The sequence below is a fragment of the Mus caroli genome, unplaced genomic scaffold (genome assembly GCF_978045245.1).
Source record: "Mus caroli unplaced genomic scaffold, Mus_caroli_1 scaffold_1, whole genome shotgun sequence".
Lineage (NCBI taxonomy): Eukaryota > Metazoa > Chordata > Mammalia > Rodentia > Muridae > Mus > Mus caroli.
Genome location: NW_028227256.1, coordinates 60,900,017 through 60,921,807, shown reverse-complemented (window position 1 = coordinate 60,921,807; position 21,791 = coordinate 60,900,017). Strand labels below are relative to the sequence as shown.

Sequence of the window (21,791 nt, the reverse complement as noted above, 5' to 3'; positions counted from 1 at the left end):
TTCCACGGTGCCTGACCACAGCAGACAGTGGGAGAATGGGCCCTAAGCCACTTCAGGCCTCCTGCTCTCTCACTCTACCCTGTGACAAAATTGTCATAGCCACCAGGGCTCAGAACTCTCTCCTGCAGTGTGCCTGGAACAAATCAGGCAGCTGTGGTATTTTAGGGAAAATGACTATAACTTCAGTGTTATCTGTAAAGTTGCTTTTTTGTATTTTTGTATTTTTGAAACCGTGTCACACACTTTGAACTGAGAAACTTCAATGTTAAGTGCCACCTGCTCCTGTCCTTCCTGGACCCTCCACAGCATGATTACTCTGCTGGATCAGCCAGCGCCAGTGTGAGGGTGACCTGGAGCAAAGGATATTGGCTTCTTGCTATGGGATTTCATGGTGTTTCCTCAGTTCTTGGTTGTGATTTGACCATGTTTGGACCCTGGTACTATGAACCTCCAATCTTTAGACAATGTTGTTATTGTTGTTGTTTGACTGTCTTTGCGACTGGAAGGCATTTTGGATTTCTGGTCATTTAGGGGCCATGGTTATTTTTGTATCAGATCTCCATGTGAAAGAACAAAGCCATGTGAGTGATTCGTGGCATTAAGTACCATGCCCACTAGGCTTTCAGATAGGGCACTGGGTGTCTTGCCTTTCCTGTGGTGTCCCTCTCATTCCTGAAGCGCACTCTGGTCTTTTCTCTACCCACATACTAAAGCACTATTAAAACTTGAACTGTCTCCCTGTTTCCCCATATTTCAGCTGACTGCATTGACCCAGCCTTGGCTGTCTGGAGCCGTAAGCTCTCGGTGTTTTTACTTGACATCTGATTAGGCCCTTCCCCGCCAGCAGCTCATGCAAACACAGGAACCAGGGGTGAGGGAGAGGAATTGAGGTTCATTGTCTATCCAGTAGATACCTGTTGGATGCACCATAGCTTATTTCAAAGTCACAGGTTTACTAGTAAGTTTACTCCCATTGGACAGTAAAGGTACAGCCTAATGAATTCCAACAAAGTCACTCCCAAGTTGAGGGGACGCCTCCCGTCTTTCCTTCATCTGGTACATCCTTTCAAGTGTCTTACATCAAGGTGCTAGCTTTTAGGTGAACCTAGTACTGCTTGGTGTTACACACACACACACACACACACACACACGCATGCGCGCATGGTTTCCAAAAATTGAATATTTCCTTCCGGGCTCTCAGCACGTTAAGTATTCTCGGTTCTCTCTGAAAGAAATTCATGTCTCCCCTCTTCTGTACTGGGTCTTGTAGAGCAGTGGGCTCACTGGGGCACCAATTTAGTGAAGTAATAATTTTCAAGCATGTTAGATTTGATTCTAGGTGATAGAAACAGAGAGTTGTGGGTGTTTTGTAGTCAAGTTTAAAGGGGAGAAAATGTGGGAAGAAAAAAATATGCCAAACACAGTATCTGGGTACTGTGTTCTTAAAGGTTGTGTGGCGGAGATGTAGCTGCTGAACAGGGAGGAGGATGGGTACATACATAGTACTTTGGATGTGTAGCCTCTGTAGCCGGAAATTGTGTGTTTGGGAGGGGGAGAGGGAGGGAGGTATGTGTGTATACACATACATATGTATGTATGTATGTGTCCTTGTAGCTGTGTCTATGCGTGCATGCAGGTGCATATGCAAATATGTGTTCACGAATGTGAAGGCCAGAAGTCAACATCAGGCCTCAATTGCTCTCCCCTTTGGATTTTGAGATAGAATCTCTCACCTAACCTGGAGCTTACCAGCTTGGCTAAGCACAGTGGCTGGCTGGCTCATGAACGCCAGGAACCTGCTTGTCTCACCTCTCTAGTGGCAGCATTACAGGTGTGCACGGCTGTACCCAGCTCTTGTACATGGCTGCTAGAGATGGATATTCATGTGCCCATGCTTATGCATCAGGCACTTCAGTGAGCCATCTCTCCAGACCTCAAATTACATACGCTATAATATTTACTGATTCTATGAGTCTCCCATGTGCTAGCTACTGTTTCTAATTAATGTGCAGTTTATTGCCACATTGTTGCTCTTTCTAAACATTTTAGGGGCATGTGCACACTCTTGTTATCCCCGAGAAAACAGGAGCAAAGAAAGCTTTTGTTAACTTACCCAAGGTTAGACAGTCACCCAAGATTAACCAGCCTTGCCTGTAGGACCCCAGGAAGGTTGGCTTTTGGACCCTAAACCATTTTGCTCATCTGCCTTTTGGGGGCAGGAGCTGCACTTCATGATTTCATGGTTCTGTAAACATCATCATTCTACTTAATTAGGATCAGCTCACTATACAGTTGGGAGGATAAATATTTGTCCTGTTTGGTGACAGATGTGATGGGTTTAAAAAAAAATAACAAGTCCTGCACTTTTTTGTCCGTATCCTCCATCTGTATTTATTCTGTGGAAAGGTCACTTGCGCACCAGTGCTGGGATTCCATATCTCTCAGCAGCTTCCCTGCCGCTAAAACTTGCTCTATAAATTGACTTCTAAAATATTTTGCAACGATGTATATTACTATCCAGTATGAACCCTCTAGAAGAGCCACTGAGTCATGGGAACCTCTGGGCAGTTTCTCCATGAATGCTGGGAGTCAGGAAGAGATTTAGTCTTACTCCCTCTCGGTTGGTCGTGGTCCTGTTGTCTGTCCACCCAGCCACATTTGCTGAAAGGGACACGGGTTCCAGGAGGCTGAGGCGTTTGTCTCAGCACTTAGGTCCCTGGCTATGGTTTGTGGTAGAAGAGGAGGGGGTCAGGGAGAGACAAAAAAGACTGAAATGGTAAGTTACTGGGGGTTCTTGAGAAAAATAGAATTAGAAGCATTTGTGGTTCAGATGAAAATAGCAATTTCCTTTCTGCTTGGACCGTGGGGCTTGGAGTGCTCCGGGGAATAGAAAATAAATAAAAATTGATCCCTCACCAGTTGAAGGAAGTGCCCTGACTCTGGGAACCAAGATGATGGCTCAGAGGTTTGAAGGTTAAAAAAAGGAAAGAGACAAAAGGAACACACAGCACCAGGTGGCTTTATTTTTATTATTATTATTATTATCATCATCATCATTTTAAAAGTAATATTCTATGTTAGGGAATGTAGTCTACCAAAAATGAGAGGCCATCTGCTGAGACTAGCCAGCAGGCAGCAGAACCCAGCGGGCATGAGATCCTTCCTTGCTGACCATGGCCCTTCTGTATCTTCTGCAGGTGAGAAGCCTTACAAGTGCTCCTGGGAAGGATGCGAGTGGCGTTTTGCACGGAGTGATGAGCTCACAAGGCACTACAGGAAACACACAGGTGCAAAGCCCTTTAAGTGTAACCACTGCGACAGGTAAGGTGACATAGAAGCTACGGGACTAAGGAGGGAAATAGTGCAGTAGGTTAGGGTCTGTAGGTATGATCTGGGTCTAGTAGCAAGAAGGCCTGTCTCGTGCACAGCTCTATGGGCCTGGCAATACCTTTTACTTCTCTACTGCTTGCAAGGGTGAAAAGATGCATTCTCTTATGTAGTAAAGTTTCAGGGTCTTCACTGGGTTACATAGCATTTACTCAGTGCTGGCTTTGAACCAGTGCTAGTAACCAGGTACAAACAAGATGTCCTTCCTCACACAGGTAGATGATGAGGCAGAGAATTAACAGAGTATTGACAAAAGGTAATAGAAGTTGCCTCCTCTGGCCTTTTCAATATCATCCATACCACCTTTGTTCATCTTTCATGTTTAAAAAAAAAAAAAGTTTGGTTAATGGGAGAAAGGCCGATTTTGAAGGCTTTTTCTAAATCATTATTGAAAATGGGCCTATCCTTTGGACATCTGGACTGTTCCTTCCAGTCACTAAAAACATGCTCAAGGGTCCAAAGATGGCAAAACTCTGCAAACTCATCCCGTAATTCAATTTCAAACCTTCAGTATTTGATAGTCAAAAGGATCACGTAGCAACAGATAGTACCCAAGTAATAGTATCTGACAGCCCTGGCATTATCAGCCGATAAACCCCAAAATGGAGACTCTGCAGGCCAAGGTGAAGGCAGGATTAGGTTTAGACATAATCAAATAATGGGCTTGCATCTGAGCATGTTATCCTTCTAATCCTATTTCTGTGTTTAAAAGGAAGCTTAAGAAAATTAACCATCTTTTTAATGCAATACTAAAGGTCTTGGTTATGATGAGAAAAATGCTTCTAATACAATAAAGCCCCCGAAAGCCTCAGGGTCCCCTCGGCTTGGACAGCAGCTAGCAGGATGGTGGGGGAGGGGGGCGAAGGGGGAATGGGGAGGGGGGGGAAAGCAGGATGTCCAGGAGGAGTCCAGGCTGTCCTCGGAAGGAAATGAGCTCGGCCTCACTTCCTGCCTCTCCCAGTCCCTGTGCTCCACACCTGCCTCTCCCACCAGCCAGGCCTTCCTCTGAGAGTTTGCTTTCTTGGAGTGTAGTAGGAGGATGCTCCAATCCAGGCTCAGCCAAGTTGGCCTAGTGTTCTTTTGGGATGCAGATAAAGGACAGTCCTGGCTTTCCTTCCCCCAGTCTTCCTGAGGAGGCTATTTTTCTCTTATCTTCATCCTCTGAGAACTAAATAAAGAGGCTTTGGCTCCTGGAGTGCAGAGATAACCTCTCCCCCAGGCTGGAGGAAGTGTGCCTCTCTCGGCTATTGTCTTCTTCTGCCTGGAGAGCAGCAGTCTGCTACCCAGGAACACAGCCCTTGTCCCATGGCCATCCCATTCCCTAGAAGGCCTCTGGAATGTGCAAAGGACAGCAGCTTTTCTTCCTTGGCGTGTCCCAGTCAGTGTCTCTGTTTGACAATCTCTTCAGCTTCCATCTCCCATGTCCCTGGGTTCAGTCATTCCCAGCCTTGGCTAATAAAGAAACCTATAGGTTGTTGACTGCTCACAGACCTGTGCGGTATCACCCGGGATGAAGATGAGATCCCTGTGAGTTCTCACAGTGTGGTGGTTGGAGGTACCTCCATAAGGCACCCATCTCTGAAGGGTATTAAGGCTCAGGGATTGTGGCATTATGTGTTTTGGAGAGTGAGGACTGACTAAGAAATTGCCATTTCAACACACTGAGGAATTCCTCATGTTGAGCAGCCAATATACTAGCAGTCTCCCACTCATGTGGGTGATGTGGAAAAATATTCCAAGCCTGTTTGGTGTGAGAGAAATAGCAGCGATGGGTCATCGGTTAGTCATCTGCTTTGCCTTCCTCACCAGGACACACTGCCATCTCTGGAGACGGCATCTGCCGTCCTGGAGGTACAGATTCTGTGAAGTGACACCTCGGGAGATTCTGAGTCCACCAGAGTCCCATGCCCTGCATCAGGAGTTCATTCTCAACGTCAGGAATGAGGGCTGCAACTCACTAGTGTCTTATGACAGGCAGTCCCTCTCATTTTACTGCTTAGGGAGCTAAGAATAGACAGATCTGGGAACTGTCGTGAGGCCCCAAAGCAGATGAAAGGATGGCCTGGAGAGATGGGGAGCTGCCATTCCTTAGGTGACTTTGACCTTTGGAAATTGAGGCTATCTGCACCTGGGAGCAGGAACCTGGTCCCCGTTGGCTTCTCTTGGTGTCAATGCAGGGGGCTGGCCTCAGCTCTCTCTCTTTCTCGGTTTACTCTTCTTTTTCTTAAACATATACCGTGTATAATTTATGCTTTTTAATGTGTGCAAGTTTTAAAAACATATGAACTAATTATATTTGTTTTCTTTGTTCATAAGAGTATTAAATGCCCCATACAAGTCTGTGTTTGTAGTTCTATCTAGAACGATTGCATCGGACCACTGTAGGCTTACATTTCCAGATGGCTGCCATAGACTAGAGCTGAATGGCTGTCATGTATTGTTATGATTGCTTTTTCTCCTATCCCCACCACTCCCTATTGCCCATTCAACATGAGAGCAAGTTGTCTAGTACTCTGCTTTCTGTATTATTTCCTCTGACAGAGAGTACCATTTCTCCATGCTTGATGCTTTACCACAAATGTAAAGAAACAATCTGGGGGGGGGGGGAGCTACGTGTTTGTTATACTTGGCCCCATTGCATTGCATACTTTCCCTGCCTGACCTCTGAAGACACTCAGGCTTCAGGATCAGACTGGAGGGAAACCCAGTGAGGTGATTAACAGTGGATCCTCACCATCGTATCGCCGCCATGGCCAGACGGAACCTACTGTAGCTTACTAAGTGATGCCGTGCCAGAGGGACAAGTCTTTCACAGCCCAGAGAGCATGAGGCTACTGATGGTGGTTCACTGGCCTGTACTTCTTCTCCAGGGAACACTCAGAAAAGCCTTCTTCTAAGTAGGCTGTTAGGATCCAGGTGGGGCTGTTACTCAGGTAGTCAGACAAGGCCTTGGATAGTTGAGTGGGGGTGTTTTAGTACTTACGACAGTACACCTTTAGGTGATGAAAGTATTAGCCTCTTAGTCCCCCAGAGGATTGCAGTTGGTTTAATAACACGTTTGACTTCAATGGGTCCTGACCATAAGCAAGAGAACACCGACTAGTCCTCTGTAACGTAGCAGTCACAATCACTAAAGACCGTGTCGTGTGAGGTCAGTAGGCTTTTGAGTCATTATGAGTACTTCCTGGGGAACGGTACCCTTTAAAGTGGTTGGATTCTGTACTTCTAGACGCCCAGCTTATCTATAGTCTTTCCTGTTTCTGTGCTGAGCTCAGTAAATATAAATTGATAAATATAAATTAATCCCACCTAAGTACCTGACCTGGTCTATTGAATTTGAGTGGAAATCTTAATGGTGGGGAATCTGTTCTAGGTCTAAGTATCAAACATTTCCTGGAATTTGAGCAAATGAAGATGCCTGTTTGGGGTCAGTTGGCACACAGTGTGTATTTCATACCATGCTAAAGGACTTGGCTGTTTTCCTGAAAAGCATTACAGGATAAAGGCAGATAGTTGGGCATATATGGCTAGATGTCCTGTCACAGTAGAGCAGAGGAAAAGCTGAACACGTGTGACTGGGTGAATAATGTTACATGTTCCCAGCACCTAAAATGTAAAGGGCTTAACCCTCTGCCAGGGCCTCTCTTTATCACACCAGTTCAAATCCCCACTTACCCTGGACACAGGATTCCAAGGGCCTGTTCTCTTGCTTTCTCTCGGATCCTAACCCCACCCTGACCACTGCCATAGCAACCAGGTGTCCTGTGCTTATTTACATTAAAAACCGTTCTCTTGACAGTCTATAGCTTTCAATTCAACATAAGTCCCTCTCCCAAGGCTTTGTCAGTAGCCTGTCTTCTGTTCTAGAGGTTTGAGGGTCTGGAGTTTATTTATTGCCTTTTTCTAGGATCTAGGGTAGTGGGTCTCAACCTTCCTAGTGCTGCAACCCTTTAATACAGTTTCTCACGATGTGATGACCCCTAAGCGTAAAATTATTTTCGTCCTACTTTATAGCTTTTTGGTATAGTTATGAATCCTAATGTAAAATCTGTGTATACTGATGGCTGTAGGTGACCCCTGAGAAAGGGTTGCAGCCTACAGGTTGAGAACTGCTGGGCCGGAGGCTGCCCACACTCACTGCTGGAGACTCCTGGCTGCTCTGGCTCTTTCACCCACCTCTGGCATTTTTAAGGATTCTGCTTTGATGATGGAGGGTTGGAGTTTCCAGAAATGGTGTGGGCAGCCTCTAGATGCTAGAAAAGGCCAAAAAAAAAAAAAAAAAAAAAAAAAAGGGGGGGGGGGATGGAGGGAAGGGAAGAGAACAAGACAGTGAGTCCCATGACAGTACAGAATTGTGCAAGTTCAAAGCTGAATACCCCGCAGACTGTTTAGCTATGTCACTGTTTTATAATACCTTGAATCTGTTTCAGTTGTTTCATAGGGACAGTCCAGATAACATTTTCACTCTAAATGAAGGGCCTAAAATAAGCTGCTGGGACTGGCACTGTTATTCAGGGGATCTTGGATCTTCAACATAAGTCCCTCTCCCAAGGCTATGTCAGTAGCCTGTCTTCTGTTCTAGAGGTTTGAGGGTCTGGAGTTTATTTATTGCCTTTTTCCAGGATCTAGGGTAGTTCTGCTGTAATTTTCCTGTTCTGTAAGTTTTCTGTTGTCTTTCTCTTTTTTCCTTTTCTTTCTTTTCTTTTTCTTTCTTTTCTTTTCTTTTCTTTTCTTTTCTTTTCTTTTCTTTTCTTGTTGTTTGTTTTGTTTTTCGAGACAGGGTTTCTCTGTGTAGTCCTGGCTATCCTGGAACTCACTCTGTAGACCAGGCTGGCCTCAAACTCAGAAATCCGCCTGCCCCTGCCTCCCAAGTGCTGGGATTAAAGGTGTGCACCACCACTGGCCCAGCCTTGTCTTTTTCTCTTATCATCTCCTGTACACATGTACCTATTTAAGGAATGGGCATAAACAGAGGGTGTGGAGAGTATGGGGTCAGAGAACAGGGTGGATTTGTGATTTGTTTGTTTAAGAATGAGCAAACACAGGGAAGTCTTGCTTTGGACAGGAAACTCTGCAAACCTGAATGGGTAGCTTGCTAATGTCCTAGCAAGGAATTTGAGTGGTGGAGCTATCTCAAGCTACAGTGATGCCTAGGAATGTCGTCATAGTCCAGGCAAGGGCTAGCTTAAGGAGAGAGCACACAGCCAGACCATGCCTGGCTATTGCTTTACATGCATCACAGCTGGTACTTCCGCCAGACCCTGATATTGCAAGCTGTTAGAGCATGGAGATGCCCACACTATTATTGGTAAGATGCAGAAACCTGCCTTAGACTGATGTCAGTGTAAACGGTTACTTATTAACAAGCTTAGATTATTAGCTCGAATAACTATTAGAAATGGAATTCAGTTTGTCTTTAAGGTTGGCTAAATCCAAGTTCCCAGATACCATCCAGATTCTTTTTTCTGCTCACTTCCTTCTCCAGCGGCAGTATGGGCATACTAGCAGCTCTAAGCTCATCTCCTAGCAATTTACCATTCCCAGTGGAAGGAGCATGTCTCTCTTCCAGTAATTTCAGTAGCTATAGAACCACCTTTCCTTTGGCCTCTGTGTGTCATGTGACTGTTGCTTAGCAGTCACTGCCGCCATGGCTTTCACTTTAGAAGGAAGGTCAGCTTTATACTAGTGAGAACATAAAAGGGTTTCTACCCAAGAGACTATCATGTGTCTACCGTCAGAGTAAAGAGGAAGGAAGATGACCATAGCATCTGCCAAGGAAGGTGCTTGATTATGGAACATAAAGCCCGGAGTGTTAGTCCAAGAGCCTCAGCCCCAGTCTTTATTCCATGACTTTCCACCTATGTAGCCTCCCCTTAGCTCTTTAACACATACTGAATCAGACAGACAGATGCACACACGCACACACACACACACACACACACACACACACACACACACACACTGACTGACTCACCATGGAGATGTCACCAGGATAGTGTTGGGGCTATCTGTGAACACCACTCTCTGTTCTTTGTCTTGGTGTGAATATATTATGCCTGTGTGGACCTGGAATTACAGGCAATACACTCCTAGGCTTTCATGGTAAAGCTCGAGACAGCAAAGTGGGTGTTGAAACATCAGTGTTCTACTAACTGGTGACACAGGCCGGTTATTCATTATTGTATATACAGTGCATGAGCATGCCGTGTGTTTAGAGAGCACTTCCACATTTTGTTCCTTCTTAGATAAGATAGTTATAATCATACAGTCTTACTCTGTGCGATGTGATATTATGATACTTGTCTTGCCTAATCCTTAAATGAACATAAGAGACAGTGTCCCCATCAGCCATGCAGCTACTGGAAGAGCTAGGGTTTGTATTAAAGCAGTCTGACCCGAGCTGACTCCTCCAGTACACTTCCTCATCTCTCCATAACTCACAGGTGCTGTCTCTCTTTAAAACTGAGAAAAGTAGCGGGACCTCTCTGACATGCTTGTTGTTTGTCATTCTAGGTGTTTCTCCAGGTCTGACCATCTTGCGCTCCATATGAAGAGACATATCTAAACAAAACAAAACAAGACAAAATAAAAACAAACAAACAAAAGTAAAAAACAACAAGAACAAAACACCGCAAAGGCCAGAGTTGCCATGGCAGCAGCCAATGTCTGGAGGAAATGCCGTGAGGCAGAGGGCTGGACTTCAGGCGGGGAGAACTGCCTCGCAGAAGAAAGTTCTCACTTACAAACCTCTGTGTGCATACATGTACACGCACACGTACACACACCCTCTCACACACAGACCCACTGTCATGCACTCAACTATATTTAAAGTATATACGTCTATTTCTTATGCCTTGCCCTAGCCAGATGATAGAAGACAAGGAAGAAGGAAGCCAGGTGAATCGGCGAGGCACTGGCTGCTGACCCCAGCGCTACTGGATCACTTCCCAATGTTGCCAATGGAAAACAAAGCAAACGGATGTCTGTCTCCATGGTGGCCGGCAGTCCAAGAGGCTTACATAACTTCTCAGTGCAACGTGATATGAGAATCCAACATCTTATGGTTGCATATGTGTAGCACTAATGTTTCTTTTTAAATAGTTGGGGGAGATTGACCTAGAAAACCAAATTGCAGTTTGGTAGCCAAACTTAACTCCTGGGTTATTTGTCCTTTGTGTGTGAAAAGTCCTACTATTCCGTACGTCAGACTTCCTCACAGAACTGTCGGTTGGTTTTGGTTCTTCTTAGGACCAGTGAGATCTTTTGAATTGCTACCAACGGCCTTAGCGGCAGCAGACTGTGGATTTACATCTTACACCTTTCTGGCCTGCATCTCTCTAGACTTTACTCTCGAGGGAGGAGTTTTCTTTTCTTACTTTTTTTGACTCTCGCACATCATATGCACTAGGGATTCTGGAAACTTCTAGCATGACTGCAAAGTGGCCAAGAGAATAAAGTCCTTGATGATAAATCACAGTATACCCCTTGAGCCTCACCTTCTTGCCAGTGCTAGATTTTTTCTTTTTAAATCTCTCCGATTTTTTGCTAATGAAAACTTGAAAAAAAAAAAAAAGCTTATTTGGAAGCTTAAATGTTTTATCTTTTCTCCGTGGACTAAACCTCTCCAGGACTCTCTCGGCACCTGGATGTCTAGCTCTCGAAGCAGCCAATCAGATGGGACATCAGAGTTCTCTCATCCCTCCTTAAGGCGTGATGACCTCAGCTCACAGTGAGCGGCTACTCTGCTGTCATTGCTACCCTATAACTACTTACAGCATAGATCTCGCTAGTCTCAAAGGGCAGCTGCGTATTTAATCTAACTCTGGGTTATGACCTGACAAAAAAGCCAAAAATCTCACTCTTTCCAGGAGTGGGGGAGTCCGAGGATGCCTCCCAAATCTAGAGGCTTCACAAAGCATCATCCCATCCCTTCCCTCACTCACCCTCTGAGATCATGGTACCCACTTGTTAAATGCATACTTCAAAATGCCATTGTGGGAATGAAGGTTGTCCATTAAGGAAAGGGTGAATGTGTCACTCTTATGATGTCTCTACGGGTGTTGGTGGGGGAGCGCTTTCTTTAGGGGGTACTGGTTCTTTTTGGCTAGGCCCACCATGGCTTGTGACCTAGAGCACCCAAGATCAACAGAGGCCTCATATTTACCCTGAAAGCTGATTCCAAGGGATTTATATTGCTCACTTGCATATCACACACACACATCCAATGTTGGTTTCTATCTTCCCGAATTCTTAGCTAGCTGGCACTGGCCTAAACTCCAAAGACTGCCTTTAGGACCATTAACTGGCCTATGCAAGCAAGCGGGGTGGGTATTAAGGCAGATTGTATATTTTGTATATTCTGGGACCATCCCTTCAAGACGCGTCTAACAAACAAAAGTGGCGTTTGGTCCGTACAAGGTTGCTGCACCCTCATACCAGCTGGCTCCCTCCTGCCCTCCTCTGACTGTTTTATCCACTGACTGTTAAAATGCTGCCCATACATATTTGGGATGCAAAACTGAAGTCTTTTAAAGGAAATAATAATAATAATACTATAAGCAACATAAACACATATGACAGCAACCTTCAAGATCCTTGGCACTTGGGTTCTCAGCTTTCTACAACTTTGGTTTTACTGAAATGTTGAATCTACTTGTCTGAGGGTAAAGGGACCGCTTTGTCACAAATGCTATAGCTTCCAGTTGGACAGTTGGGGCATTTCGAGGTCTAGCCTTTAGAAATTTCATTTTTGTTTTACTTTTTTTTTTCCAATTTAGACCAAAAAGAAAAAAAAAAGAAAAGAAACCATTGTAAACACACACGCGCATGCGTGTGCACACACACACACACACACACACACACACTCCATTTGCCAGAAGCAATTATGTATATGTTAGTTGGAGGGTATTAAAGAAAAAAGAAATCTGATTTATTCCAAAGATTTAAAAGTGGACATGACTTAGAAATTGCTCTGGAGCACTGCTTGCTGACAATCTCGTTCTCTACTGCAATCGAGTGCATTCTGCAGCCAGTCCATCAGGGCATACCATGGGATTCTATTTGAATGTGTGCTGCATCCTTTTTTGGATGAAGGATGTGTGAGGGACCTTGAACCTCAATTGTATTGAACTGTAGCGCCTCCAGTCAGTGCACTAGATGAAACTTTAGGCTGCCCAAATTCTGTTGGTTTGTTTCTCTCTCCCCAGTCTGTAGCAGTCAGTGTCCAGCATGAATGCACGCACACGCCAGGGATGGCATTAAGCCATGGCTGCCACGATTTACAGATGTTCTCTCCCAGGCTGGAGCTGCTCTTGCTCTCAAATTGTCATTACTAAGGTTTATAGTACTTAATTTAATTTTTTTTGTACTGACCAATGCAAGGCTCTATAAAAAAAAGAAAAAGAAAAAAAAAGAAAAGAAAAAAAGAAATGCAAAAGAGTAATCATTGCTGTTTGTCCCTCTCGCCATCTGTGGTTTCATTTGAATGTGGCAGAACAAAGGCCCCTTGGTCCTCTTTGGTGTCTGAAATGTTTGGTAATTTCTCTTTTGTATCAGTGAGGTCTTTGTGATCTGCTCCTGACCTCTCTTGGAGCAGGGCGCACTGAGATACCATGATGGTGCTTGCTTGCTTCAGAGTCCTTTGTTGGCTGTGGGAATTGGCCTGAGAATTTGGTGGGTGCTAAGCGCATGGCTTTGAATCTGTTCTTCTCTAGCCCCAGTGAAGACCTGTGGAAGACTGCCAGTCCTTAGCTTGGGGCGGGCATCCCTTGGACATTTTAGAAATAGGTTGATGACACGTCCTCCTCCATTCTTCCTCAACTGCAGAGGAGGTTGCTTGACGCCTCTGGAGGGAGCAGGTTTATCAAGAAATAACCTCAACGTGTCCTTTGCTCCCAGGAGGACTGGGTATCTAGAATGGTGTCATGGATATTTGAAACATGAAATCCCTTTCACAATTTAAGACATTACCTCCTAGCATTCCAAGGGGATCCCAGATTTGAAAGGGCGAGCCTGGCATAAATGTGGCATAGGCTGTCCTCTTGAGCGTTCTATCCAGGGCCCAGAGTTGGCTATGTAGAAGACATGGTTCTAAGCCACTGGTGATTTTCTTTACTTCAAGTTACTTCTCTTTCTCCTCCACGTGACCTTCAGGGATGTGGGGACCGACATTGTAATGCTGCTCTTTGCTCCTGGCCTCCTGTCCCACTGTCAGCTTACTGGCCCAACCTCATGCCTATTCGGATGAGTACTTTGTCCAGAAAGAAAGAGATGTTTGGATTCCAAGTTAAAGCTGCATTTTTGTAAAAATATTGGAGACCCCCCCCCCCCAATGACCTTCATGCTGGCCATTTCCCTGTCCCAGTTTCCTTCCCAAAGCCCTTCAACCACTCCCCACTCTCCCTGCCACCACCTCCCCACGCACACCTCTACCCTTTTCCATCTTTGATCGCCTGATGATAACAGGGTAAAAAGAGAGCCAACCTCATGTCTGATGAGCAGGATGGATTCCTAGGAATTTTTTTTTAATTTATTTTTTATTTTTAAATCCTCTTTGAAATTAGAGAAGAGTGTATTTAGGGACTTGAATTTGGGATATGCTTCCAAATGATCTGTGTCTATTTGCATCCAAGGGAAAACAAATGGGGGAGGGGGAGGGTTGGCTAACTCAAGCATTCAGAACTGTCCTGCCTGCAGCCTCCACTCCTGCATCCCATGGGAAAGCCCAAAGAAATGGTTTGCCAATGCAAACCTCAGTGTGATTATTTTTCACGGTTCTGAGTGATTTCCTCTGTGGGAATCACTTCATAATGTAAAAGTGGGGACTACTTCTATCTCCTCTTCTGCGTGTGTTACTTCAGAAGGAAAGAGGAAGAGAGCATGAACAACCCATTTGACTCCAGAAATCTGTCTGCCTTCTCTCCCTTTAAACAAACAAACAAAAGACCTCACATCTGGCTGAAATCTTGCACCTAGAATATTGCCCAAGTGGAACTTAAGAAAGACTTGGCTGAAATAAATTCATGAAAACTTTCCCTCAATTTTATTTTAGAAGTGGCAGAAGTTGGGGCAGGAGGATACCTGGTTCTGAGTGTCTGGGTTGCATTTCGGGAAACATGGTGATGCTTAATTTGGAACCGGAGGGCCCAGCCTGAGTGTCCATTGCTGCCTTCCTGATGGCATGTGTTTCTCTTTGAGGATCTTTGGAAGTACTTGAGATGGACAACAGGAATATGTCAAAGGAAGCAAAATCCGCTCCTATGAAATGTGGTGTCTCATGACGAATGCCTGAGCTTCAGGGTTTCTTGTTTTTAACACTTAAATCTCCTCTCTTGGTTCCTCTAACAGATCCCAGAAAGGGGATGGCTAAGCTGCAATTAACTTTCTTATGAGCATCTTTCAATATAGTACTGTATTCTTCAGGTGTTCTGCATTTTCCAGTAAGTCCTCGGGAAACAGGTATCCACAACGGGAGTAAGATCAAAGCCGTCACTTAGCAAATATCCCAAACAAGATACTCTTTTTTTCAAACAGGGCTCCCTCTCTGTGGTCATGAGGGAAGGTTGATGTGTTCTTGGTTGGGGACGGTTTATACGATTTTTTTCAACTGTGAGTTTTGGAATCATAATTGCTTTGACCCCAGCTTCTGTCTACTGCCATACAAAGGACCCCACGTCAGAATAATGAGGGTGGTGTGTGTGCACACACCTGCATGGGTGTGCATACATACCTACTGTACCTTCGCAGAAGGAAAACAGGCTACTGAGGTATAAGAGGGGTAGCCACCAGTGCCTAATCTCTTTCGGGGGGATGGATGCTTATAATGCCAGTATATAAAAACCACACCACTGGGAGTTAGTTCCACATACAGGGGAGGGGCAGTGGGTGGGGATAGGGGACATTTCAATCCTAGCCCTTGGGACCAGAGGCAGAATAATTTCTGTAAACCGAGGTCCTAAAGATTTGGGGGCTCATTAGCCTTTTTTTTTTCCTTTTTGCTTCCCAGCATGCATTTGCTCACTCAAGCTCAGACAATTTGATTTCTTCCATCTCACTTCTGCTTCATCCCAGGGAGGAAAAATACACCTGTTAGGGCCAAGATCTCCTTGCTAACACAAAGGCAAACTAAATGTTTAATGTTTTTGGAGCCTCCCCTCCTTCCCTCCAACCACCACACCACCACCCCCCAATTTTCTCCCCCCACCCCACACTCTATCCCTCTTCCTGCTCCCAACACGTACTTCCCAGCTACCCCCAACCCTCTCCCCTTCCTGCTCCCAACACATGACTTCCCAGCTACCATGACTTTCCTTTTTACTCTCTAGTATCCTCTTCACAGTTGCTTGAAGAAATTTAATTTTGCACTATACATTTTTGTTTTGCCAGATGTGTCTAACAAGTGTGTTTGGAAAGACCTGCTCCCAGCCCCTCCCCTCCCCCCACCTCCCTGTCACATTCTCTCAGGCCTTCTCTGGTATTTATAATATATCACAGAAGTACCCAGTCTTATAGCCCTCGGTTATGCCTTTTTTTGACATTTTATTTTTTTTAAGCTTTTTATATATATATATAAATATATTACTTTGTCAAGTTTTTTTGCTGTACAAAAGTCTTAAGATTTAAAACTATTATTTGTATTATATGATGGTGGTATGTTAATGTTACAAAATTATTAATGAAGAAAAAATTTATTTTTGTTACTGGTCTGTTTCATAATTCTTTTTTAAATTGGTATATTGTAAGATATCTATGCAAAAATGTTATGTGACGCATTTTTATTTAAGAATGTAATATGTGTAATAAACAGTAGAATGTGTTTGGCCTTGGAATGGTTCACTGTGTTTCCCCTCAGCTCATTTCGTTAGGGGAAAAAGGAAATCCTCAAATAGACACAAATGACTCCTTATGTCCTTCAAACAAATGTTCTTTCTTGGGAAGGGGAAGCAAAAAATGTCATTTTTCTCTGGCAGTATGTACATGGGCACGTGCATGTGTGAGTTGATGTACACACACACCTGAGTGTGCCTGTGTGTTCTTCATGGTTTCTGTGAACAAAAGGAGAACTAGCAAATTAGAGGTTATGAAAAGCAATATTTTAGAATGAGGTTGATTATGGAATGGTATTTGTTTAGGGAGCTGGGTGAGGCTTATTGAAAGCAGGTTATTTGATGAGGGAAAGGGGGCAGTTTGCTCTGTGCTCATATTAACCAGGAGTGTGTTTAGAAAGGATCATTTGGAGCGGTTTGTAGAGAAGGCATGGCGGGATGAGAGTTGAGGGAATCCCTGGGGTAAGGATGAGGGAAGATGTACAAGCAACAGTGGGTGAGAAAGGGCAGGAAAATGCAGGTGACTCCACGAGAAAGAACAGATACAGATACAAGCACCCTACGAAGCAAAAGAAAGGAGAGATTTGAGAGAATTCTTAGAAGGAAGAGCCTACTACTAACATTGATTCCGTGCTGGGCTTTTGAAAGGTGCATCAAGGTAGGAAAGAACGCAGAGGATGCAGTATCCCGAGCCCCGCTGGTCTCCCGGGGTCAGCAGTATTATTAACTGTAAGCAATAATAAATACTGTCCCCGGGCACACAAAGCTCCTGGGGGTTTCTTATGCTCCTGGGTTTCTAAAATGGGTATGATGGCTAAAACCCTCTATCCCTGGTCACAAAAACCTGAAGAAAGACATCAAGAAGTGTTCACATTAGAAACCATGGCTACAGGGACTGAACCTGCTACAAGAGCGGGAGGAGTGGGCTGGGAGCTGCCAAGAGATAGATGGGTGATACTGTTTCTTTCACTTCAAAGCCCAGTGAGGGAAACTGAAGGTGCTTGGAACCAGAGAAATGCTTTTGAAAGTTTAATTCTCAGACGCCACCTCTAAGCAGGTGAGTAGTTCTGATGTAGGGTGAAAGGCAGCAACTTGACCAGTGAGGGAAGACACAGCAGGAGAGCTGTGGAATTCCTTAGTCCCCAGCTTTTCATCAGCTTCAGCCGATGAGCAGTTGAATTCTCATAATCAGAACCACCCTCTGGAAGCTTCTCTGAGCAAGAAGGGAAAAGATAGCTTTGCAATGATACCTGGGACAGGGCTTGCTCCTCTACTCCTTGGTTTATAATAAGCTGTCGTCCTGGACATTTTAAATGGCACACAGCCCTCACTGTGCTGGGATGCTGACAAGAGAGGGTAAGTCTAATCTATGTGCCACAAGGAAGTGAGATGGTTACGTAAGGGAATATTCTAGAAGACTGAAGCATCCTTCTCTATAGTCACAATGTTTGCTTAGAATAGGTTGACATATACACTGCCCACTTCACACTCTTTAGAACATCCTTAAAAAAATTTTTTTTTACTTGTGTGTGTGCATAAGAGAGTGCCAGTGTGAACAAAAGCACACACACACACATACACACACCATGGCGTGTATATGGAGGTCAGAGGACAACTTTCAGAAGTCAGGTCCACCTTGTGGAGCTCAGAGATTGAACTCAAGATGGTGAGGCTTGTTGGCAAACACCTTTAATGGTTGATGCATCTTTCTGGCCCTTGAACATCCATTTCATGCAGAATACATTTGAGGAAAACTCTAGTCTCTGGGCTTTGCTGCCTTGCCCTGGAAGATTATACTTTATGTGGAGTAGTTTTATGGGTTGACTGTTTCTTTGTTTGTTTGTTTGTTTTGTGATCTTTGCCCTCTTTGGATATGGCAAAGTTTTTGTTTCCTATTTTCCTAGCAGATCAGGAAAATGAGGCTGGTGATTTCTTAATAAAAATAGAAATAGAAATAAAACCTGCAGTTGGAATCCAGTAGTACTCTGAGAGGGTGGCCTGGCTCTCTTTGGATGTGAAGAATCTGAGCTCACTGCAGCTGTAATATGAGGCTGTGTAGCCAGTTGAGAACGGTAGACTAAGAAGTCTCAGAAAAAGCAGAGTTCAATGGAATTGATAAATAATTTAGTGCTTTTAGCTCATCTTCCACTTACAGATTTAGAAGAGGAGATGGTTACAATTTTTAACTAAAATAAGATTTTGAGGTTACCTAAAAGTGATGAGTCTCCGGTTGACCTATGATGTGCCAATTTCCCGAGTTCAGCTCCCAACTCTCAATGTTTTACCTGATATTTTAAAAACTACCAATATTAACTGGTTTGAATTTTATTACCTTTAAAAAGTACATCTGATTTTGCTATAGCTATACATATAACCATGGCATTTTTTAAAAATGATAAAATTCCCAAGGAAATCTACAAGAGGATGAGAGGACAATAGTTCTGTTTCAGAGAATATTTTCATTTCCCAAAGCTAGATCCAGCTTTCTATCAAGAGTGTATAGATTGAATAGAAACTGTCCACCAACATAGCCATTTGCACTCTTAAGTAGAGAAAATAGACACCCTCAAAGACAAATACTGTGAGGTGTCATTTATAGAGAGAATCTTAAAATGTTAAATTCATAGAAGCAGAAGGCCACAACAGGCTGAGTGGAGATGTTGGTCAAAGGAGACAACATTTCAGTCCAAAGTTCAGTAGATCTATTGGGCCACACACTGACTAGAGTCAATTAAAGTGTATTCCTTTTTAAAAAAGAGTTGTTTTTAGTATTTTCTGTTTCTGGGGGGAGGGGGGCATGCATGTGTGAGTGCAGGCTGCATGTGTGTGCATGTGTGTGTGAGTGCAGGCTTTATGGAGTCCAGAAGAGGGCATTGGAGCCTCTGGAGCTGAAGCAGGTGGTTGGGAACGGCCTAATGTAAGTTCTGGGAATGTAACTCAAGCCCTCAACAAAAGCATCCATCATCTTAGTGGCAAAGGCTACTAAGTCCCAAATAATTATATTCTTGAAAATCACAAGCAGAATAGATTTTAAGTGTTCTCATCACAACAAATAAATAAATGGGTAAGTATGTGAAATAGTATGCTAATTATATTGATTTGAGTGGTCCACCATGCAATTCAAAGCATGTACTATTTTGAAAGCTAAAACAATAACAATGAGTAAAGAAACGGGCTTAAGGAGGATCCATGAGTTTTATTTTTGCCACATTCCACATGTGACAGAGGTGGTCACCAGTTCCTTGCATCCTAACCTGATACATTTACTTTTTGTGTCCCTGCTTTAGGGAAACCAACATTACCTCAGTGTGTCAAAGCACACTGGGCAACACTGGTTCCATCTCCTTGGTTCCTCCCCACTTGTCACAGATGGTGACCCTCAGGGTACCTAGAGTACAAAGTGCCTTGGAAATGTCTACCAATACCACTGTACCACTTGAGTTAGAGGGAATTCCACCTTGCTCAGGTTCATGCAGCATGTTCTTTGGACAACAAAGTCAGCCCAGGGGTCTTGATAGGCAGCCATGTCCTACTGGCCTTGGCTGTGGTTCTTCAACTAGAGCTATTTGAGTGTGACCTTCAAGAGCCTGGTGATATCTTTGCACTAGTAATTATTTCTTTAGTAATTTTCTTCAGATCAGTGTGCTTTTGGTTTGTGTATTATGGGGTGTTTGTTTGTTTGTTTTTTGCTTTGTTTTGTTTTGTTTGAGACAGGTTTCTCTGTCCAATTCTGGCAGTCCTGAAACTTACTCTGTAGACCAGGCTGGCCTTGAACTCACAGAGATATGCTTGCCTTCAGATGTTGTGCCACCACACCCAGAAATCAGTGTGCTTCATAGGGCATTAAATTTAGGGTCTAGTTTTGTGCTAAGCAAAGCCCTCCCCAGATCATTGGCTTGGTAACTATTTTCTTTTAAAATATAAATGAAAATAAATGAATAACTCAAAATATAACTACCCTTCTTTGAATTACATTAAAATGCCCAATGGTTGTGAATACTTGAGAGATGTGGCCTCTTGCTGTTCTCTGAAGTGTCTGCTGCACCGTGTCTCTTTAGCTAATTGTTTAGCTCCTATACCTCTCCTTGGAGCACATTTCCAATTGAATCTAAAAGCAAATGCATGTGAAATTTTAATACAGACTGAGTCAATGGAGTGTTACTTCAGGGCACAGTGCTCTTGCAGCCTCTATGGCTTGACAGTGAGACAGATGTGTGTGCTCTGCCTCAGTTTCCCTGCTTCGGAAGACACAGCTCTGAAGACATTCTCGTGGTGGGTTCACATGTATGTTGTGTGCTGTTAACTTGGGAATGGAGGATCCTCGAGTATGCAGCTGCAGTGGCAAATTCTCCTCCTTTATTCCTGCCCCATGGACAACAATCAGTGCCTGAAAAGCAAAGCATGCTGGGTGGCCCATTTTCAAAGTGGTTTCCCAGTTGCTAGCCAGTGCTATACCCACAAGTGCACACAGCCACACAACTCAGACTTCCAAATACTTTCCTAATCATGTTGTAGATCCTTCATGTTCTATTAAATATTAATATTTTGCATAAGATCTTTCCTTTTTTTCACCTAAACTAGCCAAAAAGAGGCAATTCTTTCTGTCTTACCCATCCTTAATATGGACACACATTAATATGAGTGAGTCTATTCTTCCACATGAAAGCCTTTCAAGCACACAGATGATGAGAGAGAGGTATTGAGATTATTAGGCGAATGAAACAGAAGCAGTGGTCGACTTTGGAGTGAAAAACAGCCAGACAGGCTACACTTTACTCATTCCTACCGGGCCATGGGACAACCAGGGGATGAAGGGGCTGAAGTAGTAGTATTTGTTGTCAGTAAAGTCTCCCATGTGATCAAAAGAAGTATCTTCAGGAATCTAAGTCTGCAGAGCTGACCTCAAGGATCAGCTCCTGGGAAATGGGTCACTTCTAGATAAATAACCTTGGTAATTGCATATCCCTACCACGCAGGTGGGCTTGATTCTGTTCTTTAGAGTGACAGCTTCCAGCACCCTGGTCTCTCCAGTAAAAAGCCAACTGGCTCTCTAGACTGTTGAGGATGATTGATCCAATGGGGATATATTTAAAGGCATGTCACTGAGGACTCTAAACAACATCAGAGCCAAAGCAGCAATGTCGTATTTTCTGCTATTCCATGATATAGTCTGTTCTTGGCATTAAAACAACAAACTATTTTGAGACACACGGGAACTACTTGCAGACTTTCTGATAAAAGAATCTAACTATTAGAAATGAAAAGTTCAGGTAATGTGTACATGCTCTGGTGAACTCATGGCAGAAGGTAGCCAGTGCATGATAATAATACAAAGCAAAAGGCAAAGTTTAAATCTCGGCTTTGGCTCTGGGAACTTTCAATTTCTCACCTTGGGATCCTGTGTTTGCTGTTTCCTTTCTCTCTGCATTTATTCCCTTTGTTGGAGTTTTCTTTCACATTCACTTTTCTGTCCTCCTGTCGATATGAGGAACCAGTTTCAAGGTCCTCATTGGGCATCCCTCTCTAGGATGGTCCCAGTGCCAGGCCCATCGTCCTCAGGTGTTTTTGCATGCTCATCCT

At 43.9% G+C, this 21,791-nt stretch overlaps 1 protein-coding gene across 5 annotated transcripts in view; it reads left to right on the top strand.

Annotated features, from left to right (window-relative positions):
- The window catches only part of Klf7 (KLF transcription factor 7), a 91,414-nt gene extending 79,163 nt beyond the window's left edge, over window positions 1-12,251 (top strand). For all 5 annotated transcript variants that reach the window (XM_085837877.1, XM_085837859.1, XM_085837866.1 and 2 more), the window contains 2 exons: window positions 3,198-3,321; window positions 9,901-12,251. In XM_085837877.1, the coding sequence (XP_085694003.1) occupies window positions 3,198-3,321; window positions 9,901-9,952 (176 nt within the window). In that variant the 3' untranslated portion in view covers window positions 9,953-12,251. The remainder of the gene's footprint in view (window positions 1-3,197; window positions 3,322-9,900) is intronic.
- The last annotated feature ends 9,540 nt before the right edge of the window (window positions 12,252-21,791 follow it).